This window comes from Taudactylus pleione, unplaced genomic scaffold, assembly GCF_031769625.1.
Source record: "Taudactylus pleione unplaced genomic scaffold, aTauple2 ptg000066l, whole genome shotgun sequence".
In the NCBI taxonomy this organism is placed as follows: Eukaryota; Metazoa; Chordata; class Amphibia; order Anura; family Myobatrachidae; genus Taudactylus; species Taudactylus pleione.
This window is the reverse complement of record NW_028284468.1, coordinates 6366463-6390624: the sequence shown is the minus strand read 5'-3', so window position 1 is coordinate 6390624 and position 24162 is coordinate 6366463. Positions and strand designations below refer to the sequence as shown.

General features: G+C 43.2%; 1 protein-coding gene across 2 annotated transcripts in view; it reads right to left on the bottom strand.

Moving 5' to 3' along the window:
- RASA2 (RAS p21 protein activator 2) overlaps positions 1-24162 on the bottom strand; it is a 175159-nt gene that overhangs the window by 132677 nt on the left and 18320 nt on the right. For both annotated transcript variants that reach the window (XM_088466606.1, XM_088466600.1), the window contains exon 2: positions 12293-12410. In XM_088466606.1, coding sequence (XP_088322732.1) covers positions 12293-12410 — 118 coding nt within the window. The remainder of the gene's footprint in view (positions 1-12292; positions 12411-24162) is intronic.

Here is a 24162-nt window from a genome sequence, read left to right as displayed (position 1 = left end):
CAATGTAAGTCCACTCTGGATGCTCATGTATAGAGTACCTCCATGCAATCTGTACCAGCCAACAGACTGACCTTGGCTAATTTAACAGCCTCCAGTTTTCTTGAAATGCTTCCCACTAGATTTTGGAACTGGGCTGCAAAGATTTGTATTCTTTCATTCATTCACAACATTAGGGAGGTCGGTCAGTGATGTTGGACAACAAGGCCTTGTTCACAATCAGTATTTCAACTCACCCCAAAAGTGTTCAATGGGATTGAGGGTGCAGACCAGTCTGTTATCCAATGCCAAACATGGCAAACCAATTTGTGAGGGACCTTGCTTTGTCATGCTGAAAGAGGAAAGGCCCTTCCCCCAAAATGTTACCACAAAGTTCTCTGGAATGTCATTGTATGAGGGGAAGAACTATAGGAGACATTGGAGGCGCCTGCTGCCGGGCGACAGCTCTGAGGGGGCACTTCCTCCATCGCCCACAATATATTCACCCCACTTAGGTCTGTAAATATGTACCCGGAGTATACAGTCATGGCTGCTGAATACATGGCACCTCTTCCCGACACCTGAAAAGCTACCATGACCATATACTAGTGGAGGGCTCTGTGTCAGACCATCAGTTGCCGCTTCCATCTATTGATATATAGCCTTTTCCTGCTGGTGTTGCTGTTCCTCAGCAGCTTCTTATGCCAGTGAGACACGTCCGAAAAAGTGTTTTTGGGGGATATCCTGCAGATTTACTTCAGTAAATAGACCCAATAGAAACTTAGTCACATATTCGGAAGTGGGGGGGGACCAGATGATAACTTGCCTCCGGGCTTCAGGGATGAAGTTACGCCACTGCATTGTATACAGTAGCATTAGGATTTCCATTCACTGGAACAGAAAGGTCCAGGACAATCCATCAAAAACAGCCCTAGATCATTATTCTTCCTCCACCAAACGTTTCCGATAAAATATGTCAGGCTGCCAAATGATGAAATGCAAGTTAGCAGAAGAAAGGAATTTAAGATTCTCACAGTTTTAGTGTAAAAACTTCTTTGTACTGGGGGAACACTTCAGTTCCACATGTACTACTGTAAAGCTCGGATACACTACCTGGCTGATCTGAGGAGTTACACAAATGAGTCTTAGAATATTTGACTACTTGAAACTTTGCCTGTTTTAGAAACTCACAGTTTCCCTTTTATGAATAAAGATTTCCTCTCATACAATTGCTCGATGTGACACACGTTAAAAAAGATATGCTTGCATATAAAAACGAGTAGCTTACAGAAACATTCCTAGAACGATTAGATTGTCAAGCAGGTTCCAGGCTTGCAGACTTTATATACAAAGCCTAACAGCTAGAGAAGCATCCCTCATGTCTGAGAGTATAGCGTCACCCCTATATATGACTTTCAAAGTTGTTTTTTTTACTTGCTCACAATACGTTAAGCATCCTAATGGCCATAATCACCACCCAATACAGACTGCATCCTAGTGACCACCATACAATTCAAAGATAATTCTAGTGACCGCCTTACAGACAGCTTTCTTAAAACATGCCCTAAAACGCATAATTTTATTAAAGCTTACCAGTCCTCCTCATGACTCATTTCCTCTACCTCTCCTCTCCATAAATCCTTCCCAGTTCACTCTCCAACTGCTCTCCCCCTTTCCACTTAGTATGAAAGCTCTCCTGGGCAGGGCCATCTTCCTATTGTTCTCCTCCTAGCATCAGCCACATCAGCAGTGCTCTGATCCATCATCTACTGCTCCCCTACAGCGTTTCTGGTACTGGATGCTTTCCCATACAATCTTGCCCGTTATTTGTCCAACCTGTCTCTTCCTTCTAGTACATGTGGTTATGCCATTCGCATAAAATTATTATTGACTAAAGTTTTGTTTTTTACCTCAGATATTATTTCCACATACTAATTAAGTCAGTGCTAAATAGCCTTATTTAACAAGCCCAGTTTGTGTAATCTCTCTCTATAACCTAAAATGAATAACACAAAGAAACAGGTTACAGACAGTGACTTATACAATGACACAACTATGTTTTGGTTTAATCATGTGCATTTATTTCCCTTTTTTTTCACGTAGGCGGGATGTGCCGGTTAGCCGGGTGTTTAGGCACGCTAACCAGTATTTTCTGACTAACATCTGCCATGATGTTGTTAGCCCTGCACTAAGCTGAAAAACAGCATCGTGGCCGGCACTTTAGTTGTATTTCTGCTCACACCATCAGGAGGGAGCGAGAAGAAATCCTGTAGTTGGGCTAACAGCGCAGTGAATTGTATAGCTCAGGGAACTCCTTCCTGGGGGCTATTCAGCATTGCGCTGAACTGAACGATCTGCTAGATTTATGTACATCTTACATATTCATAACTGCTATAATAAGCAGTATGTATAACTTGCTGTATAGTACTAGAGTGGTTGATACTTTATAAATCAATAATCATAAAATATAAACAAATGTGCATTTATAAGACAGAAGGCTAAAAATTGGAACAATTTGATGCTGTTCCTCCACCATAAAGATGACAGCTCTCACATAGCTTCCAGTTGTACAAACAACATTAATACATAACTATTACAGATATGTCCTCATACACTATTGCAGCAGTTGTGCTGAACACCCAGTCTCGGATGCGCCAGGTCCCGTGCAACTTGGCTTGCACCGAGCATCTTTTTTTGCCCAAAAATGTGTCTTGGCTGCAATCGGATGTGATGGACCTCTTTATGAGACCGCCTCTTCATGAGAATGCACTGTGTGCGACTGAGTATGAATCTGTATACAAAAAGTTGTTTAGACCAGTGGGCCTGATTCAGTCCCGGTTGCTAAGCTGCACTCGCTGCCAAAAGGGGCCGGGTATGCATATCCCGCTATCGCACTGTTTGGCTTAAGGACGCCCTCTATTTCTTAGAGGGCGACGGCAGTGAGCGAACGCAGGAGTATAAAGCTGCCTACCTTTCTCTCTTAGCACACATCATCTCCAGGAAGTGTGTGATTAATCGGTAACATCGAGACCCATCGGAGCTGCACGCAGCGCTTGAGGTAGCCCCTACCCCACCACAAGCACTGCGATCAGTTCAGGTAGAATACAACCAAGTGACGTGTTCAATGACGCTACTTTGCTAATTATGCACACTCATTAAACTCCGTTTTGACGCTCAGACACTCCTGCGTTCACACATCCACTCCCCCGTTCACAAGCTCCTTCCCCTGTCACCACCCACAAACGGCGCTGTCACTCAAAGTGTTTGCGGTACTTAAGTAGTACTAACTGCTTCTTATTAGCGTCTTTGTAAAAGTGGTGAAGAATGGCATAAAGCTGTACTTTTTCTGTGGAAATAAGTAGCCCAGTCAAATTTGGGGTACTTGAAAATGGGTGCTAGCATATTTTTGTGTCATTAAAGTGAACTTTTACAAAACGTCAAAAAACGCACCTGCAATCCTAAAAACACCTGACCCATCCTTGCAGACCCCAAGAAGTCTATTTCCCTAGTTTTTATGCTTGTCCCCCCCTTTTTTATTTTTTTTCGCACACCAAACTAAAGTACTTTTTTGGGGTGTTCTGAGATAATTTTTTATGTTTATTTGTCCTTTGGGAGCTGTCCCTATGGTCCAGAGCCATTTCTCCACGTTTACACCCCAAAATAACGATTTTGCACTTTTTTTCTCCTGCTATTCATAGGAGATACTTTTCCGCCTATTACAAAGCATTGACTTTCCGCTTAGGCGAAATAGTCCTGGAATTGAATATGGAGATACTTTGAAAACAGGCGGAAAGTCCGCATCCACAAAACCTTTTCACCAAACGGCACTATTCGCCTCTAATTGAATAAGGCCCTAAGATGCATTTTCGGTCAAAAAAAAAATAAAAAATACAAATAAAGTTGCACGGGACCTGGCTGCTAACTCATGGTAGGCATCTCGCACTGCATGGAGTATTGAAATTAAGTGCATGAGGACACATCTGTACAAAGAACATCACAAGGTTTTTAATGGTGGTGTAGTGGTCCTATCCTTTGTAATACAAACTCATGGGTCTAGGAAATACTATGGTTTAATGATCTCACTGCTGAAACTTCCTACCATACTTTGTGTGATCTAAATCATAATACATAGGAGTAAGAAGTGATCTCTTCTTGTGGGTCTCGATACACATAATACTCATTGTGACTGAGCATGGATCCAGAATTTATCCCAGGGCTGCGGCTCTCTCTCCTACTTAGGACTTTTCAAACTCACAACAATTTTGTGTGACCTTTAGACTGGTGTGAATGGGAAGCTCGCATAGGGGCTCCAAAAACATTCGCTACCTGTTTGACACAGGAAAGGCGTACCTGGAGTAAAGCTGGGCGCACACCTGTATAATCACTCGACGCGATGTTTCCATCGACTTCACTCCTGATCGGAAGTCCCAACCACAGTGCCGATACACGCGCGCACACCTATACAATCATACTTGCGACCTTTGATCCCTAGCTACCGAAATATCAAAAGAAAATGATTGTACCACCGTACACCCTTTCCTGATTCCAGGCTGCACCCGCAGTAGTATACCAAGAATGTACCGTAATGGGCCGCAAAGGGGCGTGATTACAGAATTAAAAAACAACCTCTGGGATGAGGACAGAGCCATTTTCTACATGAGTGCTGAGGTTTGAATACGTGCGTTCGTTTAATTTCCCAACATGAGAGAAGAAGGCGGCTTGTGCTTGAATTGTTGCTGCTATGGTGACAACACTGCAAGATATCAGGAGGAAAAAGAGGAGCAAGGATCAGAATTGCTGGACCAAGGATTGGCTCCTGAGGTGAGACACCTTCACCTACATACCTTTGGTTCACTAGATACGAGAGAACAACCCCGAGTACAAAACAAGTCACCTGACTTGGTTTAATTATGCACGCCGACAGAGGCTGCACTACGTTTGGTGTACAATCATAAAAACGGTCGCAAGAACGGTCGATGGTGCATACACACTGCATTTTTAGTCCAATCTGGCCCGGACGAATCAGCTGAATTTGAAACTGTACATAAGATACAATCTGTCGATGTGACCAGTTTTCATCTGACAAAACACAATCTAAGGTACGTACACATTCTTCCGACATTGAACAAACGGCTCAAAATCGAAAGAATAGCGCCGACTGTAAAGAGGTGTACCCAGCATAAGGCACTGAACAGTTCTGGGCATAGGGGGAACCTGGGATAGGCATAGGCGGAACCTGGGTGGATATCAGACCCCAACCTCTCAGGTATGGTAGGACTTACAGGCCTGCATACAATGTTTCCAGGCATGGGTGGAATTCTTGTACCAGGATCAGTAAATAAAGATCTCATCCTATACTGTGCCTCATATCTCGGGATGTCACTAGTTCCTAGTCAATAAATCAGATGTGTTCTTAGGAATGTCTGTTTAACCCACAAAAAGCTGCCTGTACTGTGTGCAAGTGGTAACAGGTCACTTGAACTCTTATATCTACATAATGCTTTACCAATAAAATCAAGTACAGGAAGAACAACATATAGATGAATGAACAAACAATTTATAAGTGAAAGAAACATTTCACAGGGAAACTACGTCAGCATACCACCAACCGGAACTGGTATTTGTGCAATATTCATATACTGAAGAAGCAAATACTGAGGAAATGATGCAAAAACATGAGACTACAACTGCTGTGGTCAACGCATTACCACTTTCTGTGTAACTGCAACGTCTGACAAGTACAACGTGGCATCTTCTTTTAAACCACTAAAGTGTTTTGACAAGTGTCACCTTGACGGCAGTGTCTTACTGACGCTGACTGATAAATGTCACCAATGGCAGGCTACGCGAGTTCACTGGGATAAAGTGGAAACGAGTGAGACATGCTTGACTCATTGTAAAAAAAAATATATATAAAAAAAATGAAATTATATATTCTAACACTAAATGTGGTCTATGTTGTTTTTAATCCAAAGCCCACAATTTCCTGTGCACAGACGGTGTGATTAATGTGCTGTTTGCAGAAATAAAATGTGAGTGTGAAATGACTGATTCTGCAGAAAGCACATTCTTCATACATACATAGATCTGGGGTAGCTTATCACTTATCCCCGAGGAGCAGAACAGGGACAGTGACGGTACAGATTATCTCACCATTCCTGAGCTGTAAAGCCACTTTATTGGGTGGGTGATGCCTGACGTAAGAAGACTCCATATGTGTGTCATTAGCATCATGCAATTCTCAGGAGAAGAATTACACGTATTAGCCGTCAGCATCTTAAACAGTTGGGAATAAACACTGGACATTGGAAGAAAAATAGATACGTGAAATGGAGGGGAAACCTCCTCTACCATTCCTAAAACTGCAGGAAAGTGATAAACACCTTTTATACAGCACTATAAGAAGGACATTCATATCATTAGAGTCAATTAGAGATTGCATATGCATTTGTAATTGGAAACTTTTCACTTCAAAAAAGAAAAAAAACAAACCAAAGAAAGTGTTGAAATCAGGAATAAAGAATTAATTTACTTTTCAATCCAATGGTATTGTATAATTTTATTGATTAAGGCTTGTAAAGTTGCCTTTTTAGTATTATGGGTAAATACAATTGATCAACAACTACTTTACACAATTTGGATCAATGTGGATGGGCATGGAAACAAAAAGTGATCTTAAACCGAATTAGAAGATCTTTACATGCTGAAACATCTATGTTATGTAGATATATATTGTATTTTGTTAGAAGAAAAAAAAAAAGAAGAGGTCTGGGAATGTATTAAAGACTTTATGAAGCCAATATGAGCTCTGCCATGTAGGTGAGAACACGGAATGAACACTTCTTCCTCATTAGGACAATAAAAGGCAGCTTCTGTCACAAGCTTTGCTGTCAGGAGCTTAAATACCTCTTACTAACTCTTGGAACTCAAAACCATTAATAGAAAATATCCACATAGGACACTACATAACTGAAGACATTAGCTTAACTGGGACCTGTAGTTATGCGTCAACTGGAAGGAACTCAAATTGGTTATAGAATTATTTTTAAAATCATGAACAAGTAAATATAAGGGTATCATCAAGGTAACAATTATGGCAGTAACTGATATAGGAACCAGTGAAAGAAAGTGCAGTAATCATACCAAAAATAAGGAAATATCTGGATTTTTCCTGAGCTCAGGGCACTTACATAGAACTTTCAAGTGAGGGATGAGATGGATGAAATCTTCTAAATCGGACAGGTGGAGGTGGGGATACATTTAGTATCCCAACAGCGGGTTTTCCGGCGGTCACAATGCAGACGGCGGAATCCCGATACTTACTGGAATACCGGCACCAGCATCCCAGCCGCCGGAATCCTGAAGGTAAGTAGCGGGGTTGAGAGGAGGGTTAGGATTAGGGGTTAGGGTTAGACACTAAGGGGGGAGGTTAGGTTTAGGCACCGGGGAAGGAGTGTTAGGAACTAGGGGGAGGTTAGGTTTAGGCACTAGGGGGAGAGGTTAGGTTTAGGCACCAGGGAGGGAGGGTTAGGGTAGGATTAATGCCCCTACACACGGAACGATATTGCTAACGATCCGATGCATCGGAACAAGAAATCAGCAATATCGTTCCATATGTGTGCACTATATCGTGCATTGCACGTTTCCGTGGGGTCATCGGCTGCATCGCCTGATCTTTTGTACATGCAGAAAGATCAGGCTATGTGGCTGACGATTCCATGTGGCAGGGGTCGGCATATCGGGCACCGGATTGCTCCTTTCGTAGGGACCGTCCGATATGTCGGCTCTGGGATTGTGGGTTACATCTGCGGGTACACATCGTATCTTACTTTCAGCTGTCGGGATGCTAACCTGGTCAGGATTTCAGCTTCGGGATCCCTGACGGCAGCATCCCGACCCGTGGAAGTGTTGCCCTTACCAACCAATCAGCTTTTACCTATCATTTTATAGGATGTTCTTTATAAATTATTACTAGAAACTGATTTATTGGTTGCTATGGTAAGCACCTCCACTTGTCATCTTTAGAAGACTTGATAAATCTTCCCCCCCCTCCCTATGTACTCAACCAGTGAGGTCATGTTGGACGGCAATTATTCCCGGGTACATACAATAGTCAGGCATGTTATGTACATCACAAGCTGTGCAGAATGGAGAAAAGTAACCAGAACATCATTAATGATGCTACAAAAAAGGAACATCAGCAGAAACCAGAACAAAGCAGACCCAAGCAATAAAGAATTATTTACTGTAAAGTGCCACTAAGTGAAAGCAAAGGATTGGTGGTAAAGAGATTGGGTAGAAGGATAAGGGTAATTGTGCATTATAATTCAGTACAGGTCTCTCCAGTGAAATGGTGGTGAATTAGCACTTGCCGCACAGGCAATATGCTGCAGATGTGTAAGAGAAGAAGCTGGGCGACATGCTACATATGTGGTCATTACAGGCTCAGAGCAATATGTAGACTGTTGCTCAGTTGGGACATTTGCTGCATATTTCACTCGCAAGTGTTTATATACTGAAAGCAGTATGAAAACAGTATTTGGCAGACTTTGGGCAATATTTCCTTTAATATCACTCTAGTTTCAGCTTATGAGTGATGAATGAAGCATGAAAGAAGTAAGATCTGGTTCCCATAGAACAGGTTTTCACATTTGCTACACAGGGGAAGAAGTTTTTATATTTAGAAAGATGTCCAGAAGTGTACACCTATAATGCAGCTGTTTGTAATATCTATTTTTTGTAGGAAAAATGGCTTTTAAATTGTATAGCTGAGAGGTAATTGACTGGCTAGTGTTTACTTATTGCCCTAGGCTCAGTGTACAAATTGTTAATGTCTGTGTTTTTTTCACTTGAAGCATGGATCAAAGACTGGGGTATGTTTATAACCCCACAGGGGGTCAGGCTTACAGGCCAACGAGAGACAGACCGACCAGCAAGGTGTCAAATCTTTCTTCTAGCCAGCTGAGCTCCAAACAAGATGGAGTGAGCAATTACCTAACCTCTGCTCAGGTGACCAGGAGACCCTATGTTACAGTCACTTAAACAATGGAAGTGTTAAACTATCCCAATGGGGGGGTGGGGGGTGGGGGAGAGTGACCCAGAGCAGCTGGCGTTTCATATCAAATGTGTGTTTGATATGAAACACTGGGCCTAATTCAGACCCGCTCGCAAGCGGGTCGATGGTGCCCTAATGCGCATGCACAGAACGGGGGTCTCGTACCAAAGGGGGCGTGCTGTCGATGGTGACTGACACCACGCCCCCTTTGGTGGGCGTGCCGGGGGCGTTGCTCCCAGACGGAGGCGTTACCATGGGAACGCCTTCCGTCTAGAGCCAGCCCAACTGTAGTGATGTCAGTGGGAGTGCTTTTGGCTCTGATAGAGCCAAAAGCACTCCTGGGCTTGCGGCAGCGAGACCCTACCACAGGGTCTCGTCGACAGCTCTGCGAGCGGCCAGGAGGCCGCTCCATTTTTAGGTAGGAGGGCCCTGATTCAGAGAGAGCGCTCTGGTCAGAGCGTCCGGCTCTGAATCAGGCCCACTGTTCATTCTGGCTATCGAAGGATACAGATGATCCCCAATTCATCACTGGGAAGGCCTCATCCCAGAACCATTTAATCCAACGTGATCCGAATGGTTTTTCTCACTTTTTATTTGATTTTCTGGAAAGTGTAAGTAACTGTGTGATTCTTTTTTAACATTATTATATTCTTTGTAACTTTTTGTACATAAGCTTTGAAGATATTCTTGAATTAAACATCAACTCTAGTTCTATATCTGCGTTTTTATGACCCAAGGCCTCATATGGCTCATGTTACCTATTTTTCGAAGTATTGATAATTGTGTATGCAGGTGAGAGCAAAAGCTCACCTTATGCTTTAGCATTATATTGTTCTTCTGCTGGTGGCAGTTACCAGGTTTAGTTAACCACATGTGCTGAGGTAACCTGTAAAAGTCACGGACGACGATTCTCAGATTGGCGTATCTGGAGGGTCGGCACGCAGGGCTGTGACATATAGGACTGAATTTTTGGAAATTTGTGCCTCAAAGATCACACCTGTTTTTGCCCTGCCTCTCTACAGAAGTCTGTAGTAACATCACACAGTGACTATACTTTAAAAATCCACAAGAACATTAAGCAAACACTATTCAGAAATTAATGCTGTTAGCAGGGCTGGCCCTACAGTTAGGCAGCTGTCCTAGGGCGCTGGCATTTGAGGGGGCGGCACCGAGACTGCCAGCACTGTAATAAGGACAGTTCTGAAAGAGACAATTATTTTACTGAACACTGGCGGCACGTATCTTATAAGCCGAGGCCGCCGCCGGGATTTGTGATATATTTATAAAAATTGTTTATATATATATATATATATATATATATATATATACACACACACACGCACACACCTTACCTTGTGGGGTCTATACTACTTCTTTAAGACGCCAGAGTGCCGCCTCGTTTTATACATATATACACACGCACGCAAACATATACATACTTGCACACATACATACATGTGTGCACATTTTCATCATCATTTATTTATATGGCGCCACAAATGTTCTGCAGTGCCTTACAAAGTACATTAACAAATAAGTGAAGAAGAAACCTGTGACTTACAGCACAATACAAGGCAGGACAAGGTCATGGATTATACACATTACTGCATTAGCGATCATAACACTCAAAATAAGCAGCTGGGCGTAAGTAGTGAAGTGTTAGGTGCACTTGTGGAGAGTAAGGAGCAGATGAACGTGTAAGGAGAAGCACATGAGGGAAGGGGGCCCTGCTTGTGAGAGCTTACATTCTAAAGAGGAGGGGCAGACAGACAGGTGACACACAGATGGGGTAGACAAGGAGGAAAGAGCATGTAGCAGCAGGTTAGGGAGAGCTGGAAGGCTATGATGAAGTAGTGGGTCTTGAGAGCCCGGTTGTAGATTTGTAGAGGTGGAGAGACTGATAGGAGAGGGAGAGAATCCCAGAGGTACCAAGTAGGTAAGACTATAAAGATGAGTGAGGTAGGAAAACAATGCTTTATTAGTAAAATAAAAGGATTTTCTCCTTTTAAAAAAGTTTATTTTAAATTTTCATAGAATCTGCACCTAGAAAGCTCCAGACGGGACTTCCAGTGCAATATGCCTGTATGACCCAGTGATGTGGTCTTACTGATGCCTGCCACTTTGTCCTAACATTTAAGCTGGGTGCACACTATATGATGTGATCAAGCCGACAGTGCACCGATACATCGCACACACTGCACAGTCCTGTGTATGACGGTGCAATGTGTCATTACATGCTGCATGTAATAGCACCTTGACATTCACCACATCGTGCAGCACAGATGGGACGATGCATTGTGCATGCGCAATCGGGCGTACACACTGCACAATCCATACAATATATATCATTCCAATCCGTGCCAGAACGCTATATCGTATAACGTGTTCCCAGCTTTAGTTCCCCCCCACCCACCAAATACCCATCTGCAAATCTAGCAGCAGCAGCAGCAGTAGAGTATGGGCAACGTTTTACACCAGACATCCCTGTATCAGCAGCCTCTCCAGCCAGGTAAGGATTCTTTTTTTCCAAAATGACTTGTGAGGGTATTTGAGGGAGAAGGGAAGGTAGACTGAAATTTTGCCTTGTGCACCGCGACACTCTGAATCGTTCCCTGGCTGTTAGAATTAGCAAATATATGGTGTCGCAGAACCAAAACAACAAAAATTAGCCTCAGTCACTGGCGGCTGTACATATGGGAGCATGTTCCTGCCATCTTTACTTTGGGGAAAAACATTTACAAAATGTCAAACTGCAGGAAGGAGTTCAAAGAATAATATACCAGCATAGATGGGTCACACGTGAAATGTAAAACCAACAGTGTTTAGGTGCAAGTGAATTTAGACTGGAAGCTCCGTTGGAGCAAGGACTAAAGTGAGTGATTAAACATGCGCTCTACAACAATTTGTAGCTGGTATACAAATACACTATAATAGGTTTTATGATCATTTGATTTTAAAAAAAATATAACAAACAAGTGATCACTTCATATAGCATTAAAATTACGATCCGAGCAGCATGCGTACTGTAGGATACTTGTACAATCACTGGATAGGAATCACATTATTACAATATACACATTTCACTGTGATCACTTAATATTAAGACACTTTCTTATAAAGTAGGGTAGATTAATATAGGATATACAGAGACTATTAATAGAAACTGCTTATCAGAATACCAAATGAATTATAAAAGGACTGTTCCTACAGGGCTCACACAATATCACTGTACCCAGACAAAGCACACATTGCACTTCTTACTTGAGTGACTTTTCAACAACATTGGTCCTAAAAATTTCCTCCTGGTCCAGATTCACAGTGCAGAAGCAGTCCCTCATCTTGTTTGGTCCTGGGTAAGGTAGAAGATTTTTTGCCTCGCCTGTAAAGGAAGAAACAAACGTTTGACAATAATGCTTTTGTGTAACATTCAGATCAATGACATACAATACAACTTTTATTGACACTGAAAAAGGGAGAACAAACAATGGGCCAAATGTAATAGGGTGCGAGTTTTCAGGCAAAAGCCAGCTTGCACCTTCTCGCGTTTGTTGAAGATGCGAGCAGGTGCCGGGACTAGAACTTTAGAGTTTGAGGCTACTACACTATGCGAATGTGTGAGTATTTTCCTATGTAGACTCACCTTTTAATGCGACTACATTAACATTAATGCAACTACATTAACTGGGACCTGTAGTTCACCTGCAAGAGACAATACTATCGCATCTATTTCTTACACCACACTATCAACGTGGCGCCCATCAGCCAAGGGTGCCGGGCATAGCCCCGTTCTATCAGCCCAGGTCTGGGGTGCCCTGGAGAAGGGGCCCGCTTTATTGGTGGGGGGGGGGCTGGTGTCCCCACTTCCCCAGGAATCCCCAGCCTGGGCTGACTAGCGGTCAGGTTTAATGCTTTGGCTGGCGGACCCAGTGAAAGGGTTCCCCTGGCTGTGGCATTATTCCCCTGCTAGAAAGAGTCCAGTGTTGGTTATGGAGAATGCAAGGGACCCCTACGCATTTTGTCCCCTGTATTTTAAAAACCAGCAAAAGCTCTACAGAGCCCGGGGCTGGTTATGCTTGGGTGGGGGGGGTTGGGGAAGGCACGTCATTTTTTATATGTACACACAGAAACATGCACGTCTGTCATGGATATGTGCATGCTTCTGTGTTACTCTGACCTGCTCACAATAACCTCATCTATCCTGAAGCTGGTCTATTGCTTTTGCGAGTTCTCAGGCAGTAATATGTGCGAGTGAAGCACTCGCACCCTATTACATTGCCTGAGTTCTATCTTGAGAAAGGGAAACCATCTGGATGCGAGATTCTGTTTTGCGAGTTATAGTAAAGCCTGAAAAATGCTAGTTTTACTATAGTCAAACTCTATTACATGTGTGAGTGAGTAAAAAATGCATTTAGCGTTAAACTCGTATTTTTTTACAAATTTGCACTCTATTACATTTGGCCCAATGCATCGAAATAATTTGCCACTTCCGTAACTGGCTGACATGTGCGCAGCCAGGTATGCGGCACATCGTGCAGAATGCAAATCCCCCAAAAAGTACTGTACATCCTCCACAATATTGGAGAGCTTGAGTAGAAATAGGTGAATTCTTCCACATTTTGTGGACGCACACCACAAAATTATCAAGTTATGGGACAACATAGCCACTCCGCTCATCAATCTCTAAAGACTCTTTGTGCCAATGTTTTGGTGATTTAGCCTAGAGATTTAAAGCAGCACATTTTTTCATTTTCCTTTTTAAAAAGGCAACACCATGATGTAATGCCCCGTTGCCTGCCACTTACTTCCACATGGTGGCCTGTGCAAATTTGTTATTCCAGTCCTTGACCAAGTGAAGGTGATGGTACTAAACAAATTTTATATTATATATATTCCAAATGGGAACGGCACTCCAATACATGTAACAAAAATAATCCTGGTGCCCTCTGTTAGGACTACATACATACTTTTTTCCTCTCTAGTTTGAAAACACAACAGTGAACACCACAGGTCACAATAAGCAAAGCAGCCATTTGTTCTCACATTTATCAGACCAAACCTGTCATGCAGTTTTGAAAAACCTACAGCTTTAGTAATAATAATGACAAACTTTTCATCACTGTATAAGAAAATCAAACTTTTTTCTCATTTAAGAAAATGCTTTCATCTTTTTTTTATTTTAACGATGTATGTACATAGTACGGGTTGGGTATGAAATCCCGGTTGTAGAGATACAACTGTTCAGAATACCGACAGTGGCATCCTGACAGCCACAATCCGACACCCATAAGAACGGCTGGTAAATATTTTCCCTACCTCTATCCTAAATCTCCCCGGTGGCTAAACCTAACTTCCCCCTTCCCGCACCCTAAACCTAACACCCCCTCCCCGGTGGCTAATCCTAACCTCCTCCTCCCTGCACCCTAATCCTAACTCACCCTGCCCGGTGCCTAACCCTCCCCCTAATGCCCAACCCTAACCCCACTACCTAACGCTAACTTGTGCCGGTATTTAGACAGTCTGCATCTCACACGCCAGGATGCCGACTACTGTATATCCCTGTAGTACAAATATTGTACAAAATATTCTTGTAATAGTTACCATAACAACTAGTTTTTAGGCTGATGCTAGAACAGGAAGTCTATTTCCAGAGCTAAACATCCAGTACAGTTTTTTTATTTGAGGTTTCTTCTCCATAAACCATTTATCGTCTACTAGAGCTCACCTGTCAATCTAATGGACAATAAGGAGTTGTGTTGCCTAATGGTAATCAATGTGTGTCGCACAATTGGGAGTAGGGTTTCACCAGTATGCCCTGCTCGTTTGCACACCGCTTTAGGTTATCCCTTTGTGCAAGCTATGTTTGGCATAATATTTCTACTATGGTAACCACATACCATTGGACTATCTTCCCCTGATATAGGTCAACCGTGGTATCTAAATAAGATGTTGGAAGAAACAAAATAGGAGGCATTTTGTGATGGAGCCCAAGCTTGTCAGACAGCCAATGAGAAAACAGTCCGCTTATGTACATTGGAATAAATGGGGGGCTGGCCTGCAAATCCTAATCTTAATTTAGAACTACAGATCTCAGCATGGTAGCACCTCTTATTATGTTTAAGATTAGGATGTGCAGCCCAGCCTTCTCTTTTTTTCCTGTATGTATGTGTATTTAAGGTACATTTGAAGGCGAGACTGCTCTTCTTGAGAAAGCACTCCTCCCACCTGCTCTGAGGGATTTAAATTGGTATGGGTCCATTACATTGCAGTACACATTTAAATGGGCTATATTAAAGGTAAGTCTTAGGGATACACATGATTTGATAGCCAAGATAAGGTCTTCACCGATGATTCTGAATGATATTTTAGTCACCTTAAACAAGACATCTCTTTACACAGTGATCCCACATGCGGAGGGTATGACAGCGGTGAGGATGGCCCTCCTTGACTCGCATGTGGGATCACCGCCTATTGAATTTTTGATGGAACGGTTGGAACATACTCTGACATGTAACTATTTTAGGTACGGTGACAAATACTATCTCCAGACAGCTGGGACAGCAATGGGCAGTAACATTGCACCTGCATCTGCCAATGTTTACATGGTTGCCTGTGAAAGGAACCACCTGATCCCACTGTTTGGAGATAGATGATAAATCGACGATAGAAACCAATACTATATATTCTTGATTTGGAATAACACTGGAGAGGCTATATTAAAAATGCTGGGAGTACTTAAATCAAGTGAATTCTCCTATCAGATTCACTATGACATATAATAGTGTCCAGATTGATTTTCTGGATATTACCATACAGACCACTGATTCTGGATATGATTATAGACTCTACAGAAAGCCAACTGCCCGTAATACAGTCCTAAACTATAATAGTCATCATCCAGGCTCTTTAAAAAATAATTTACCAATTTCTCAATTTTTGCAAGTTCTTCGTAACAATTCTGACCAAGATGTGGATAGTATCCAAACTTGGAGATGCAGGAACGCTGCCCGCTGTGAGACCGAATTCGCAGAACTTTGCTCTAGGTTCCCGTAAAGTGCGCCCACTGCCACAATGACTCGCGCCGATGAGATCATCTCGGCTGATAGGATTGACCCCTATGTATATTACAGATCGCTCCAATGCGTTATATTTATTGTTTAGATATTATTGGATGCTACTAGATAGTGCTCTGACACGTTAAAGCATGGGCTGACGAATTGATTGATGGGTTGTGTAGCAATGGCAGCGCGTGCTCACTGATTCAGTCAGCCTATGTACAGGAAGTTGCCGAGGGGTCGTCTTGACAACCCGGTTAAGTGCATTCCAAACCACGGGAAGTGGATGGTGGTGACACGCACGCCAGTGGGCTTCGCAGCCGAGACACTACAGGCTAGTAAGTCTCTATTGGTTGCTGAGATGATATACTATCATTGACTATAAACAGTGGGTTTCTTGGTATGTAGATGTAATAATGTGGATTTGTCATACTGTTGATAATGAGCGAGTATGATGTCACTAATTATTTGGGGAGTGATCTCTGATTATACAGGCGGGTATATGTATGTGCTATACTTGGTAGTATATCATGACAAAGGTCCATGTATAAGACCGAAACGTCGGTATTCTAATGCTGTACTTTTACTGGTATGTAATAAAGGAATGCCTTTAGAAGACTGGCGAGTGCACCCTTGCTTTTTCATATCTTTAAGAATTTGGTATTGAAGACGTGAGTGTGGATTCTGCAAAAGAGAAGTCTGGATACAGTCTATTTATTTCATGTGTCAGTATTAGGGATGTTAGGGACCCATCTGATGATGCTCACCGTGACGTGATAGGTGGGCAAACATCTTTGGTCAAACATGTACTACGAACCTTACTTAAAAAAAAACATGTTAATTGTTGGAGTTTATTATAAATATTTTGATCATCAGAATTCTTAGTGCTTACAGTGTGCACCTGCATTTTCCTTTTTCTCTCGCTTAATTACATTGCCCAGATCAAATAATAGAACCTTTTTTCTGCCGAGGGCCATTTTGATATACAGATTATAATTTGCGGGGCCCGATGCAGGCCACGCCCCCTCCGTGTGATGTCACACGGGGCGGGGCCACAATCACCTGTGATTACAGTAGCGTTCCCGCTAGGCTGTTTTAGCGGGGCACGGCGCCCTGCCCTCCTTCTGGAGGGCAAAAAGCACCCTGCCCTCCAGGAGGGGGGCAAAAAGCGCCCTGCCCTCACAGCCTGCGGGAGCCATTCTCACCCGCGGGACTCAGTGTCCTGCAGGTGGAGAAACATGCGGTGACCCGGTCACCGCCGGAGAATAGACGCCGGGCGCATGCGCCCGGCATCTATTCTCCCTGTCTGCAGGGCTTGGGGGCAGCCCGGCGTGTCCGTAAGTGCGGGCACGCCCCCAAGAGTGACGAAAAGGGGACGCGTCTTATAGACACTCCCCCTTTTCCGACGACCACGCCCCCTTCTCGGTCGCGCGCACGGGCATGCCCTCTCTAGCTCCGGCGCCCTGCCTCCCGCCGGAGCTAGAGGGAACACTATTACAGCAATACCCAGAGCATCCTGAGGTGGCTCTGGGGAGCTGTAAGAGCAGCGGTGTGACCATCTGAAGCATCCTAAGGTTTATCCACACTGCTGCATAGATTCTGGCTGCAGGGTGCCATTCTAGGCACCCTGCTAGCCAGATGAAGCTAGCAGAAAAAAGCTCTGAGGGCCAGACCAAATGATTCCGGGGCCTTATAATGCCCTCGGGCGGGAGGTTCCCCATCCCTGATTTACACACTGAGACAAGGAGGAAGAAAGCAGAAGTATGCAAAACTTGCATTATATCGTGCACCTACTAACATTACAGATAACATTTATGCCAGAATCAGTAATAGCAACTCAACGGTTGCAGAAATCCTTTTGCCAAATTTATATGTCACATCTGCTGAGCTTGCCAATAACTGTGTAAAGTCACTTTAAAAGGTTCATCGACTTACGGACATGCTGGGCTGCCCCTAACCTTTCTCTCCTCACTGAATAGATGCCATGCTGTACTTCCAACAGAAAGAGCAAAAAATAAAAAATTTGTCACTTCTGTACACTCAGAACCCAATACATATTGAGTAGTTAATTACTATGGGGGGATTCACCCCGACTAGAGGATTTCTGCTCACACTCTCCTGAGGTGCAAGCAGAAATTCGACTAACCAGGTTTCCAGCATCGTGGCCGGCACTTAAGTCAGAGAATGAAGGTTAGTGCAACTAAATACCCATCTTAAGGCGCAGTTACCTACATCTCCCGATAGCAGGGCGCTGTGGGGACAATTGAATACCTCCGGGAACTCTTTCCCGGCACTATTCAAGAACACGTTCAATTTAATTCCCTCCTATGTGTGGACTCATCTTACCTTTTTGCGTGTGTTTGTTAATACCTAGACTTCCTTCACTGCTTTCTTTAGTCCCAACTATAAAGCACTGCAGCAAATGCTGGCGCTAAATAAAAATTAATGGTAATAAGTGTCATGCAATTTCTATGGCAACCACACTCATGTCACATGTAGTGAGCAAAGAGGCTTTGGAATATTCATAACTTAACCCCACAAACACCTTTCTGCATTACCACCAAGGAGCTTGCTGACTGACTGGCTCAGAAGCCAAATGTTTCCATGACTGACACCTCTGTGAGCTCTACAAAATTCCCCACAGATCTATTTTGCAAATAGAAGTGGTAGGGGGCACTGGACCTAGAAAGGGGCACTTCTGTGCATGACGAAGCCGTGTGCAAAATGAGGCGTGACCACCAGAAAGGGAAAGTCTTTTTAAGACATGCCCCCTTTTCATCACTTTTGGGGGCGCCCAGCATCTATTCACTGGTGTTAATCGATTCACTGCTATTTTTCCCACCCTCGGGACACTGCGGCCCGCAGGTGGGGATGGCACCCGGCAGGTTGTTTAGCGCCGCCAAAAGGGAAGGGCACATTCTGCCTTTTTTAAAATCAGGCAGGGCACGGCGCTCCACTAAAACAGGCTAGCGGCAAAGCTATATATCTGTCTATATTATCTTATAAATGAGAACGTCTATATTGTTTGGCAGATTGAGATAAACTCTGCAATCACTGAACAGACTGTGATGTGCTGTTGACCACTGTGTAGGCAATTCTCCCAGGTAGGTTTCAGGATCATCACGATTGGTCGTTAGGGGACTATGGACAGGGCTCCGCGGGGAGGGGTCTCTTGCACTGCTCTTGGCAAGTTTAAATTATTTTCACCCAGAAGTTCTGAAGAGGAGCTTTTGCTGTGAGCAGTGAGAGGAGTCCAGCAGCAAGGAGGGCTGTCACCTGGGGAGACCCATTTCAAAAGCGCTGGTGTACCTGCTGTTCAAGGACCAGTTATGTGCGGTGATAGGTGGAGCTCCCTGTCATCTGGGGAGGCTGCAGCACTGTCCTCAGTGATAAGAATACCGGAGGGCAGTTACTGAAGAAAACAGAGAGGCCGGCTCAGTACAAGTCCCTAGAGGTGGTTCCTATGTAGGCGGCGCAAGAGAGCTGGTGTCTAAGTGGCAGAGATCACAAGAGTGTAGCCCACTGAGGGAGGAAGCCAGCTGCCTAGAGAGAGAGAGACAGATCATTGACTTACACCCAAGTGGAGCCAGGTACTGCAGCTAGCTTAGGTTATAAAAGTCACTTATGGATATGCTTGTATTTAGTGTAAAAAAAGTGTAAAAATGTAATGTAAAAAAGGTAGAGTAGAGCTCTCAGAACCCAATCGTAGCATTATTAAACAAAAGCATTGTTGAAAACACATAGAAATCAAGACCAACAAAGCAATGATATTTGTAAAACTTACAAGCAAGCAATGACAAAGCCACAAATAGGTTATCTAAATAAAAAAATTTTTAATTGGTGGTGTCTCAATGTTAAGGCATAAACACTAATGAGGCAAGCAAACTACAACACGTCATTAAGGAGACTGGCCCTGCTCCCAGAAGTGGACAGCTGTGTCTCCTCTCCAGGAGGGGAGATTTTAAAAGTAAGCAAGTATGCTCCATGGTCCAAGTCGGACATTCACGTGCCCATTGTAGGAGCTTTCGGTAGTGGACAGGGGTCAGTATGGACACAGGACGAAGACTTTTGGAGGATGGCCTGGTGCCAAGAAAGGCAGCAAAGAAGCCACTTGTCTCCAGGAAAAACATCAGGGACAGACTGATATTCTGCAAAAGGTACAGGGATTGGACTGTTGAGGACTGGGGTAAGTCCTGTGTCATGCCAACAGTAAAGCATCCGGAGGCCATTCATGTGTGGGGTTGCTTCTCAGCCAAGGGAGTGGGGGGGTCACTCACAATTTTGCCTAAGAACACAGCCATGAATAAAGAATGGTACCAAAACATCCTCCAAGAGCAACTTCTCCCAACCATCCAAGAACAGTTTGGTGACAAATAATGCCTTTTCCAGCATCATGCAGCACCTTGCCATAAGGCATAAGTGATAACTAAGTGGCTCGGGCAACAAAACATCGACATTTTGGTCCATGGCCAGGAAACTCCACAGACCTTAATCCCATTGAGAACTTGTGGTCAATCTTCAAGAGGCGGGTGGACAAACAAAAACCCACAAATTCTGACAAACTCCAAGCACTGATTAGGTTAGAATGGGCGGCCATCAGTCAGTATGTGCCCCAGAATTTGATTGACAGCATGCCAGGGCGAATTGCAGAGGTCTTGAAAAAGAAGGGTCAACACTGCAAATAGACACTTTGCATAAACTTAATGTAACTGTCAAGAAAAGTCTTTGACACTTATGAAATGCTTGTAATATTACTTCAGTATACCATAGTAACATCTGACAAAAAGGGTCTAAAAACACTGAAACAGCAAACTTTGTGAAAACCAATACTTGTGTCATTCTCAAAACTTTTGGCCACGGCTGTACAGTAACTGAAATTAATGCATTCTTTAATGTATTGATCTGTATGTGATCCTATCACGCTGTTTAATAGATGTGGGAGGAGCTTGAGCAATAACAATACATACCTCCCAGCATTTATACAGGCTGCAACTGGAACAGATGAGAAGTATGGGTAATACTTTACGTTTATCACAGCAGCAGTGGAATCTCAGGTTAATACAAAAGAATATATTTGATCACTAAGGATTTGAGCTTTGGGATGTACTGGTCCTTTAAACCTCGTCATCCAATACCTGCTTATCGAAGTAAACATTTGGCTATTAGTCATGCTCACTTGCTAAGCTAAGTAGATTCAAAAATTCCTAAGAATATATAAATAACTCAAACAAAAATATATCAGAAAGGCTTCAAAATGTTAACATTTACTGAGGATAGAAGGGCAAGTGGCAGTATAATAAAAAATGGATTACAAAACATCCAGGTGGGAAGTATTCTTCGAAAAGCATTAGAATTTGAGATGATCTAAAGTGCGTGGGTGGAAAACACAGAACAAGAACATAGTATTACTTAGCAAAAGGGGATGTGGATTCATGTAATATTTAAGGTTATAGTATCAAGCAAACCGGACTATTATATATCAATGGTTTCTTTTAAAGATAAAAGTATGTTTAAATAGTAACTTGACTAATGTGTTGTCAGCTGCTGCAACAATGTTGAGAAAAAAGTACTGGTCACCTCTAGAACATACCGGGCAAGTATAAACGGCAAATATTTTTTTATTGCTTGTATTTCAACAACTACCAAGCGAGAAACTGAAAAAAAAGAGGGGGGGGGGGTACAGTACATAGGGCAGGGATACGCAGGTGTGTCCCACACGCTTGGTAAATATAGTATTCCTGCTATGCTGTATTAGTAGAGGGTGCTGTGCCCTGCCCAATTTCAGAAGGGCAGAATGGACCCTGCCCTTTTGGGGGCACCACGCTAAAAAAACATGCCAGGTGCCATCCCAACACGCAGGCCGCAGTGTCCCGTGGGTGCGAAAAATTGTGGTGCAGTGATCACCACCGGTGGAAATGCGTGCGCATGGCATCTATTCACAGAGTGGAGAGCTTGGGGGCAGTCAAGCATGTCCGTAAGTGCCGGGCACGCCCCCAACAGTGATGAAAAGGGGGCGCGTCTTAAAGACATGCGCGCTAAAGTGCCCTTTCTAAGGTTAGAGTGAACACTAACATATATGACAATAGTCTGTGTCAGACCACAAATAAGTGGCAAACATAGCAAGAGATGAGGACATGCAACTTTGAGACCGTTGGGGGCCTGACCAACCCAAAATCCTAGGTACAATCTATGTAACAGCACGTACAGTGTCACAAAGTGAGAGAATAGGCATTTCCCCGGGCCATGGATAAACAGGAACCATAAAAGTATTCACTCCTAAACATTTTGAACCTCACACCAGATTTTCTGCTTACAAGCAGAAATATTTCCATCCCTGTTTTTAATATAAAAGGATAACCACAGAGGCTCCTCCAAGTTCCTCACTCCACTTTAAAGATTTTGATTAGGCTAAACTATCAAAAGAGAAAATGAAAAGAAGTTTACAGTGTAACAAAGACATTCAGAATTGTCTGTGTTAAGGGGCCTATCCATTACACGACGTTTTGAATGAGTAGCACTGTTCAGAAAGTCGTCTAATGGATAGCCAGCAAGGACCAGCGATGCGCACGCATGCTTGGTCCTTGCCGACGACGACTATCTACGGAACATGCTGGTCAACCTGACGACGATCTTCAGGTTCCACATGTTCTCAGATGGGAGGTCGGGAACCTGCACTGAATGACGTTCAGTGAATGCCGCTCAGTGTGGGCACCGCATCCGGCGACCTGAAGGACTGAACGCTAGTCATTCAGTTTTTCAGGTCGCGAAATGAATACGACTGTTTAGCCGATACTTTGGGAAAAATTCCAGTTTTGGCTAGTTACATAAATAAATCAGTCTTGGGGGCCACAATCTGTCCGTGGAAAAGTCCTGCAATCCATGTTCGCAGACATTGTGTGAAATTTTACCAATAGAAAAACAAAAGGTCTTATTGTCAGTTAGAAATGTCATATCACGCCCACCTGGGGGGGTTATCACGCGTGAACACTGCAGTGTGAGATCTAAGAACTTTTAAAAAGTTGTCAAGAACTCTAGAGCTAAGAATTGCATGCCATGGTTTCTCCCTTTCATAGTTTTTTCACCAAAAGGTTGCAGGCATTGGTTTTAGCAATGGGAAAAAAAAAAGTGTTGGGACCTAATTCACAAGTAAGTGGATGACCCCCTTGTACAGGGGTAGGATATTTGAAATAGTTATCAATTTGAAATTCAAGACAGGAATTACGGTTAATGGCAAGTAGATCATCATGGGAATGTACAACTAAAATAAGATTGCTACCGCCAGTTAATGGTTCAGAGTCACAGTTGTGACAGCAGTTTTAAACGGCATAGGAATCACCCAGCAGTGGGAAAGTGTGTTCTGTCCGCTTTCATTGAACAGCAGCACATAATACAATGATATAAAATGTAACATTAATGTTACAAACCGTTCAGACAGAATTAATTAAGCAGAAGAGCTGGAACAATAGTTAAGTTCGCTCAGAGGCAGTTAAGCAATGAATGAAAGGGAGACTAATGTATTGAGGCATTTAAAAAAATCTGAGTGTAATTAATAAAATGATAAACTGCTTTTGAAATGACAAGTTATAATAACAAAGTGTCAAGTGCTTCTGCAAAACCATAAATTAAAAAGGTTCCAAAAGGGATAAATCTCCTTGCATCTCAGATTAGGTAACTGCGTTGCAGGAATACACAAAACTTGGTGTACAACAAGGACTCCCAGGACAATAAACAGTCTTTCTAAATTATATACAAGAAAACATGTGCAGCTCCTTCAGATGTACGTTAGAAGAAAAAAAACTTCACATCAGACGGACTTCTATATGAATTAAAATTGTTAGGGATGGCCACAAGTTTCTGGCATTTGGATTGTTTTTATGGCCACTGGGGACACCAACATTGCTGATTTTCCATTGCAGTCCATGGAAATGAGCAGGTAAATCTGCAATGTTGCTGTACTGTAATTCTAGGCAATGGGCACATTCACACATTACTAAAGGCCCCCATACACGATTCGATTTGCAAACGATGCAATCTCGTTTGCGATTTCCCTTGAAATTCTGAACTCTCCCGGTGAAAAGA